This window comes from Trichechus manatus, unplaced genomic scaffold (genome assembly GCF_000243295.1).
Source record: "Trichechus manatus latirostris isolate Lorelei unplaced genomic scaffold, TriManLat1.0 scaffold00059, whole genome shotgun sequence".
Classification (NCBI taxonomy): domain Eukaryota; kingdom Metazoa; phylum Chordata; class Mammalia; order Sirenia; family Trichechidae; genus Trichechus; species Trichechus manatus.
In genome coordinates, this window is record NW_004443995.1 from 6506976 (window position 1) to 6516975 (window position 10000).

At 36.5% G+C, this 10000-nt stretch overlaps 1 protein-coding gene across 6 annotated transcripts in view; it reads left to right on the forward strand.

The window, feature by feature from the left end:
- LRBA (LPS responsive beige-like anchor protein) overlaps positions 1-10000 on the forward strand; it is an 840314-nt gene that overhangs the window by 393354 nt on the left and 436960 nt on the right. For all 6 annotated transcript variants that reach the window (XM_023733554.1, XM_023733553.1, XM_023733556.1 and 3 more), the window contains one exon: positions 8480-8646. In XM_023733554.1, coding sequence (XP_023589322.1) covers positions 8480-8646 — 167 coding nt within the window. The remainder of the gene's footprint in view (positions 1-8479; positions 8647-10000) is intronic.

Here is a 10000-nt window from a genome sequence, read left to right on the forward strand (position 1 = left end):
TCTGGGGTCTTAAAAGCCTGTGAGCAGCCATCTAAGATATTCCACTGGTCTCACCCCTTCAGGACCAAGGGAGAATGAAGAGAACATGATACAAGGAAAAGATTAGTCCAAAGGACTGTTGGACCACAGCTACCAAGGCCTCCACCAGACTGAGTCCAGTACAGCTAGATGCTGCCTGGCTATCACCACTGACTGCTCTGACCGGATTTATAACAGAGGGTTTTGCACAGAGCTGGAGAAGGATGTAGAACAAAATTCTAACACACATAAAAAAAGACCAGATTTCCTGGCCTGAAAGAGACTGGATAAACCCCGAGAGTATGGCCCCCAGATACCCTTTTAGCTCAGTGGTGAAGTCACTTCCGAGCTTCACTGTTCAGCTGGGGATTGGACAGCCCCATTAAACAAAACGGGACTAATGAGGCACAGCAGTCCAGGGACAAGGTCTAGAAGGCAGAAGGAGACAGGAAAGCTGGTGATAGGGAACCCATGGTAGAGTAAGTTCAGTGATGAGGTATAGTGGGGTTGTTAATCATGGTCATAGGGCAACATGTGTAATAACTGTTTAATGAGAAACTATTTTGTTCTGTAAACCTTTATCTAAAGTGAGAATAGTAGCACAACTGGAAGAGCATAGTGGATGTCATTGAACTGTGCATGTTGAAGTTTTTGAAATGGTGTATCTTTGGCTATGTATATTTTCACCAAAAAAGAAAAAGAAAAAAGTTTGAGAAGGGAGTGTGTTGACACGTCGTTGGGTTGTTAACCAATGTCATAAAACAGTATGTGTCCTGGCTGTTTAATGAGAAACTATTTGTTCTGTAAGGCTTCTCCTGAAGTACATAATAAAAAGAATTTGATCTTTGATTTCAAAATTTTTATCTTTTCTAATATAAGTATTTAAAGCTATAAATTTCTCTTTAAACACTGCGTTAACTTATTCCCACAAATTATGATATGTTGGGTTTTCATTATCACTCAGTTCAAAATATTTTCTGATTTTCCTTGTGATTTTACATTTGATCCACGAGTTAGAGATGAGTTGTTTAATTTCCAATTCTGTTGGAATTTTTCAGATATTATTTTTTTCTCTCTGCACACACACACAACTCAGTATTCACCCAAAGAATCAAGAGGACCTCTACATTTCTAGATCTGTTTCTCTGCATAGCTTCCACTTCTCTAGCAGTTTACCTTTCAGATTCAAGCATGTCACTCTCTTAATAGCCGTTTTTAAGCTTTTTTAACTTGCAAAAGCCATAAGGAAATTGTTTCCTTGCCCTTAAGAATGTCTTGAGGATATTTGCAAAGTAGCATATCATCCACGTGTATTTAGAATATAGGATATATATGCAACTCTGTTGAAAGATAATGTACTATACTACTGTATTATGAAAGTCCGGTAATTCTGGCTAGTAAAATTTGGTCCTAATTTTTGAATATTTTATATAGTCATCTAAGTTTTGAGAGTGGGATATATAAATGTCAGTGTATATGTGCTATACTAAAACAAATTCTTCTAGAAATAATTCTTGTACTGTTTATAAATGACCAACGGGCCCTGGTGGTGCCGTGGTTAAGTGCTTGACTGCTAACCTAAAGGTCAGCAGTTCGAACCTGCCAGCTACTCTGTGGGAGAAATATGTGGCAGTCTGCTTCTGTAAAGATTAAAGCCTTGGAAACCCCATGGGGCAGTTCTTCTGTGTCCTGCAGAGTTGCTATGATTCAGAATCGACTCGATGGCAGTAGGTTTTATAAAAGACCAATGAGGAGATTATTTTAAGAGCTGACTTTTGAACTAATAAAGATCTGTGTATGGACATTTGACAAACATCGTTGAAATGGAATGAATAGAATATGAAGTGAGGGAAAGTGAGGTGTCACGGATGACAGTAAGTAGAAAAACTTCTATCCTCCCAAGTATAGTAGCATGTTTAGGATGAAGGTGGTAGGTTCAGTTTTATACATTTTTTATTTTATTGGATAAGTGGAAATTATTCTATAGATGGAAATATGGTTTTAGAGTTTAGGAATATAGCTGGGCCAGATATGAAGATTTGATAGTTAAGCCTAAATTGACGATAGTAGATGATGTAGGGATGGATGGTGTTGCCAAGGGATGTTTGACAAAGCCTGGGGAAAATGCCAGCATTTCATAGCTGAGAAGAGTAGAGGAAAAGCCCTGACCACCAAGAAGGTTGGTCAGGGTGATGATAGGAGGATCCCAGGGGAATCTACTTAAGTTTGCTCCTCTCTGAGCTTTTATGCTATGTATTTGTAAAGGATAAATAGTGAAGTTAGATAGAACTTGGACATCTGGAAGGAAAAGTTAAATGTTGTAGTGTCTCTGTTTCTTCATTTACATTTAAAGAATCAGAATAGTCACTTGAATTATAAATGACCAGTCTACATTATTTTTCCCTCCAGTTATTATCTTTTTAGTGAATTTGAGAAATAGGCTTACTTTTCTTATTTTTAGTTAATTAATTTTACAGTGATAAATCTTAGGTTTCTTTAACAATAATCAGATATAATTGAATTGTTAATTTCCAAAATGCTTCTTTTTCTTTTTTTAGATTCAGATATTTTTGTGGTCATATGATGTTATGTGTTAGCTGCTATCGTGTTAGCTGCTATCAAGTTCGCCCCTGACTCATGCTAACCCCATGCTCAACAGAATGAAATGCTGCCTGATCCTGTGCTATCCCTCTGATTGGTTGTAGATCTGACTGTTGTAATCTATAGGGTTTTCATTGGCTGAGTTTTGGAAGTATATTGCCAGGTCTTTCTTCCTAGTCTGTCCTTGGAAGCTCTGCTGAAACCCATTCAGCATCGTAGTAACATGCAAGCCTCCACTGACAGGGGAGTAGTGGCTGGGCTGAGGTGCATTGGGCCAGGAATCTAATCTGGCCTCCAGCATGGAAGGCAAGAAGTCTACCGCTGAATTCTCTACCCCTTTGCTCAAATTAGGAAAATATAAAAATTGATGTAAAGTATCAGTAATTCTGTCCAAGAGAAAGCTGAATGCAAAATTTTAAACTTGATTCTATTTTATTGTTAAACTGCTTTTAGGCAAGGTTTCTCTGGGTACTTCCAAACACGAGCACACACACATACATGTGAGTATATACCACTGATAAGTAACATGTATTTGATTTTCAGGCAAATATTCTGTCCTTGACTTTGAGTGATATTTCATGTTGAATTTTTTATTGGTTTTTAATAAGAATGTGTTCAAAGTACATTATAAAGATATTTCTAAAATTAGATATGTTTGTGATATCCTTATGAAGCATTCTTATTTGGCTTCCTTTTATCATGTTTTAAGGTCAAATGTGACTCTAATGTTCCACGAAGAGACAGAGATTGATAATCAGAAAAGAATAGCCCTTTAATGTGATTTATATCTATAGATTTTATGTCAGATATGAAAAGTTGCTATTTGAATTGTAAGGGAGGATCCATGAAAGAACACTTTAAACCACTGTAGTATTTAGCTTACCTTGGACTCTTGTTTTTAGAGTTACGCCTTTTCAAGCAAACTTTGAAGCAATAATTTATGTTTATAAAATATAATTTGATGAAGTTAAAATTATTCTGAGTTTAATGAAAAAAATAATGGGCTATTCATTTCTTTTTTGGTACTTTTAGTACTGTTTAACATGAAGGTGTGTTGTGTTGCTGGGTGGAGGGCACCAGAAACCAATGGTTTTCTAATTTTCATCAATTATTTAAATTTCTTTTTGTCAGATAAGTTAGACAAAGATAGACTGTGGATTCAGTAGGAAATGTAGAGAGTAAAAAATTCAGCAAATGCCTGTCATTTTGGACTACTGTTTTGAATGTATGGTTGGGTAGATATGAAGTAACCTAAAGAGTGCTTCTTAGTTCTTGACTGAATCTCTGAAAATATCATGTATCAGTTGACATTTTTGATATACTGGAATAAATTCTAGTTTTTTTCTTTTATGGTACTGTCCCTTCAGATACTTCCTAATCATTTTTTGTTTTGTTTGTTCAAATCATGCATATATATATATTTTTTAACTTGAACTATCCTACCCCATTATTTGTTCAGCTCAGTATTTTTTTTTAAAGACTTATGACATTTTGCCTTTAATTTCTTCTAAATTAATTTGGTTCCTAACATAACTGATTTTCTCCATGCCAGTTTTTACATAAAAGAAGTAGTTTGCTTTTTCTAGTGTATATAAAGTATGCTCTGAGAAGTTGCCCCAGATCTTCTAGTTGGCAGATTCTTAGAGCTGATATAATCCCCTCATTTTGTAGATGAAGACATTCAGATTTAAAGGCTTAAAATGAGTAAGTTGCCCAAGACTGGAAGAGATGTTAGCAAGGATGATAGTGTAACCTGGTTTTTGTTTTGCCTCCCAATCTGATGTTTCTTTCATGTAATCATACTGTGATTCTCAGTTGGTTTTCTTTATCTTCATTCTGTATTCCACAATTTTCCCAATCTGTTACTTTTTGTGTCTGTATCTTATGCTTGTTGTTAACTGCCATCAAGTCGATTCCGACTCCTGGCAACCCCACCTGTGCAGAGTGGAACTGCTCCATAGGGTTTTCAAGCCTGTCACCTTTTGGAAGGTCACGTCTTGTACCTGAGTCAAGTTATTTTGTTTCTCCTGAAGATGATCTGTGCTTTTCTGCATTCTTTTCGGATGCAGTTCTCTTTATTCCCACCTAAAAATAATTAATCTTCTCAAATTCATCCATTTCCTGTCTTGCTTCGTAGCATTTTATATATACCCCTTATTACTTTCTGTATCTTTTTACTTACAATGATTTTTAGATTCATATTGTAGTCAGTGATATATTTTTATTACCACTCCTCTCCTACCAATCTAGAAGCAGTGGGAATTATCCACAGCAGTGGCTATCAAATTCATCCTTTGATCACTACTGTTCTTCTTGTTAGGTGCTGTTGAGTCAGTTCTGACTCATAATGACCCTGAGTACAACAGAACAAAACACTGGCTCATCCTGTGCTATCCTCATGATGGTTGTTATGCTTGAGCCCCTTGTTGCAGCCATTGTGCCAGTCTGTCTCATTGAGGGTCTTCCCCATTTTTGCTGGCCCTCTACCTTACCAAGCATGATGTCCTTCTCCAGGGACTGGTTCTTCCTGATAGCATCTCCAAAGTATGTGAGATGAAGTCTAGCCATCCTCACTTCTGGGGAGCATTCTGGCTGTACTTCTTCCAAGAAAGATTGGTTTGTTCTTTTGGCAGTCCATGTTTTGTTCAATAATCTTTGCCAACACCATAATTCAACTATGTCAGTTCTTCTTTGGTCTTCCTTATTCATTATCCAGCTTTGCATGCATATGAGGCAATTGAAAATACCATGGCTTGGGTCAGGCGCATCGTAGTCCTTAAAGTGTCATCTTTGCTTTTTGACACTGTGAAGAGGTCTTTTGCAGCCAGTTAGCCCAATGCAGTTTGATTTCTTGACTGCTGCTTCCATGGACGTTGATTGTGGCTTCAAGTAAAATGAAATTCTTGACAACTTCAGTCTTTTCTCCGTTTATCTTGATGTTGCTTATTGGTCCACTAGTGAGGATTTTTGTTTTCTTTATGTTGAGGTATAATCCATACTGAAGGCTGTGGTCTTTGATCTTCATCAGTAAGTGCTTCAAGTCCTCTTCACTTCCAGGAAGCAAGGTTGTTTCATCTGCGTAACACAGGTTATTAATGAGTCTTCCTCCAATCCTGATGCCCTGTTCTTCATATAGTCCAACTTCTGGGATTATTTGCTCAGCATACAGATTGAATAAGTATGTCGGAAGGATACAACTCTGACCCACACCTTTCCTGACTTTAAACCACGCAGTATTCCCTTGTTCTGTTCGAATGACTGCCTCTTGATCTATGTACAGGTTCCTCATGAGCACAATTAAGAGTGCTCATGGAATTCCCATGATCAATATAGCGTAGTGTTTTGTGCACACTAAGAGAGCTATTTGATTCCTTATGTATGTACATAGACACCATATCAGTTGGGTTGCTTTGGGTTGTAAGTAATAGGAAACTCAACTCTTACTGGCATATGATGAACAAGAGTTTATCAGGTCTCGTAACTAAAAAGTCTAAAGGCAGACTGGTCTTTAGGATTTGATTAATCCACAAGTTTATGATTCTACCTGGGATAAGCTGTATTTTTCTGTAGTTCTCATAGCTTTGCTGCCTTTGGATGCTGGTTTTATCCTCAGGCTAGCTTCCATTATGGTACAAAAAGAATTTCAAATACTCCTAGAGCTATGTACTTACTCTTTTATACCCTCAAAGAAGGGACGAGTTTAAAAAAAAAAAAAAAAATCCTGAGCTTTACTCTTATTGCACCAATCAGATTAAATTCCCTTCCCTTATCCAGTGTGTCAATACAAATGGATTTTTACCCACATTAGTTTAGGACACTTACGGCCATATATTATTGTTGGGGTAGGGGAAGTGTGTTCCAACAATCTCTCCACACTGATATACAGTAGAGAGGCAGGCAACCACAGTGTGTATCACATACCCAAACTAGTGATATTTGTTCCAACAATAAATTCATGTTACCTGTCAGTGGTTATGTTTACGAGTATATGTGTGTGTGAACTTGCGTTTGAGGGTTAAGGGGTGGAGCCTAATAAACCCAGTCAACAAAATAAAGGGTCAAGTTTACATCAACCTTTATGTTTTCCCATTTTAAGCAATGAATTAACTAGGTAGTATAGTACCAAACATGACAGCTCGAGTATCTGAATTCCATAAGAAAAGAAATAAGCATCTTGGAAACTAGCAATTCAGTTGTATGTGATTATTGATAAAGAATCCTAAGATTTTTTTGGCAAAATTGGTATCTTAGATGCTACTTTTCAAACTTTAGTGTACATTACTTGTGGATCTTATTAAATTCCAGATTCTGATTATGTAGGTTTGGGGTGGGACATGAAATTCTGTATTTTCAGTAAACTTCCGTATGATTCTGTTGCTGCTAGTCCATTTTGCATAATTAGGATTGGAGAGACCAAACCGTTTTTGCCATTTTCTGAAAGTGTTGGGAACTACCTGAGTTTACTGTTGCAAGCTTGACATTGTTTTTTTTCTGGATCTCTGCAATAGTCTCATATTTAATCTACATCCTTAACTTCTCTTGTCCCAATACAGTGCATTCTCTAAATAGCAACTATAAAATCAAACCCACTGCCATCGAGACGATCTCGATTCATAGCGAACCTATAGGACAGAGTAGAACTGCCTCATAGGGTTTCCAAGGAGCAGCTGATGGATTTGAACTGCCGACCTTTTGGTTAGCAGCCATAGCTCTTAACCACTGCACCACCAGGGCTCTGTAGTGGTTATTTTAGTGTGTAAATCAATCATGTCATTCCACTGCTTAAAACCTTCGATGGTATTCCACTGCATTAAAATAAAATGTAAACTCCATTTCATAACTTTACTGTTGCTGTTAGATGCCACTTAGTTGGTTCCGACACACAGAGACCCTGTGTACAATGGAATGAAACACTGCCCAGTCCTGCACCATCCTCACAGTTGTTGCTGTGTTTCAACCCATTGTTGTAGCCACTTTGTCAATCCATCTCACTGAGGGTCTTCCTCTTTTGCATTGACCCTCTACTTTACCAAGAATGATGTCCTTCTCCAGGGACTGCTCCCTCCTGATAACATGTCCAAAGTATGTAAGATGACATCTCACAATCCTCGCTTCTAAGGAGCATTTGTTCTTCTGTCAGTCCATGGTATAGTCAATATTCTTTGCCAAGACCATAATTTAAAAGCATCAGTTTTTCTTTGGTCTTCCTTATTAATTGTCCGGCTTTCGCATGTATATGATGCAATTACAAAACCATGGCTTGGGTCAGGCACACCTTAGTTCCCAAAGTGACATTTTTGCTTTTTCCTCAAAGTGACATCTTTGGTTTTTATCACTTTAAAGAGGTCTTTTGCAGCAGATTTGCCCAATGCAGTAGGTTGTTTAATTTCTTAACTGCTGCTTCCATGGACTTTTCATAACTACATACTAATAAATTAGTTACTAATCTGGCCTACCTTTAGAGGTAGCCCCTGCCTACCTCTCCAAACTCATTTCATATGATTCTTCCCCTTATTTGCTATGGTTCAAATCTTTTGCAACTAATTACTCTTTATTCTGCTTGTAATGCTGGGCCCCTGTATCTTCATATCACTGGCTCTTATAATTCATGTCTCTACTTAAATGTTAAATGTTTCTGAGTATATCTCGTCCTTGACTTCAGAGAAATAAATTCTTATGGGATGTGGTATGGAAAACATAGATCACTAAATCTTAGTTCAGTTAACACAAGATATAAGAGTAGCTTTAAAAATTTGTTTGGCTTGATTCATGTTGAAGATCACTTCAGGATACATTTTAAACTTTTTTCCCATGTTTTTTATGGTATTAATAAATGCTTTTTTTTTTTTTTAAATCGAAGTCACTGTGTGCCCAGTATTCTGCAGACAAACGAGAAGATGAGAAGATGTGTGATCATTTGATAAGAGCAGCTAAATATCGAGACCATGTGACAGCAACTCAACTAATCCAGAAAATTATCAACATTCTCACAGACAAGCATGGAGCCTGGGGAAATTCTACAGTGAGGTAAAGGGATACCTTTAGGGTTTGGCCACTGATTTTCTATAGCCAGCCCAGGTTTAGATAAATGGCTTTGGATATGATCAAGGTCAGATGAAGAAAGAGTTAATTTAATTTTGTATATTATTATCTACTGTGAATTTAAAGCCAATGGGAAGGAGAAAATCAGTATGGGTACACTTATGGATCTTCTAAAAGAATATTTGCTGATACATATTTATTTATTTTGAAGTGAGCTATTGAGAGAAGCAGTTAACATGTTAGCTACACTTACAGCTGCATTTATACTATTACAATATTTTATTTAAAAAACTGTTCCCAATTTTACTCTTTGGAGTTTTTAACACATAAATTTGAAAGCATAGTAATGTGTTTGCCTTCTGGAATTGTGCTGCAAATTATAGGACTATGATGATAAAAGTGGTTAAATGCCTTTTTAAAAAATACTTCCTGTAGAATTTTATTCAATGTGTATATCTCCTTTTACTGAACATGCTAGTCTTGATTCTACTTTCTAGAAACAAAGTGATTAAGTCACCTTGAAGGACTAAAGAATTTAGATCAAATTTTCAAATTCAGGCCTCAGGGAATATTTTATGCTACAGATCATTGAAACATATTTTGATTATTTCACTTAAGGTTAAAGAAGTTTTTAATTCTCCCATTTGAAAGAGATATGTTTTAATGAAGTGTTTTAACTAGTTCATTCCATTTGAAACCCTGCTGAGAAACTGCATTTCTAATAAGTTCCCATGAAGTTATACATAAGAATCACCTGTGGATCGTATTAAAATGTAGATTCTGGTTCAGTATATCTGGAGTGGAAATGCAGATTCTCAGCAGGGAACTTGTTAAAAATTCAAATTCTCAGCAGCGGTTTGAACTGGTTTGAAGCCCTGGTTTTAATTCTTCATTTCTTCATAACTTTAAGAAAAAGAAAATGAAAATAGTAAATCACTTGTGTTTTGCATATGGATATAATTAGCTTCCACTTATGTTTTAATCAGAATCCCTGTGTGGTATAAATGGTTAACACTCTTGGCTGCTAACTGAAAGATTGGAGACTCAGTCTTCCCAGAGGTTCCTTGGAAGAAAGGCCTAGTGATCTACTTCCAAAAAATCAGCAATTGAAAACTCTGTGGAGCATAGTTCTAGTCTGACACACATATGGTCACCGTGAGTCAGAATCAACTAGAGGGCAACTGGTTTACTGGTTTGGTGTTTTAATCAACTCATGTATCTAGCGGACATCTTCATATAGTTCTAGAAGTTTGTCAGTACGAAGAAAATATTCTTTGATTTTTGGAAAGGTAAACTTTTAAAAATTTTACTTGTAAGTCATTTGTTATGGGAGTTTTGA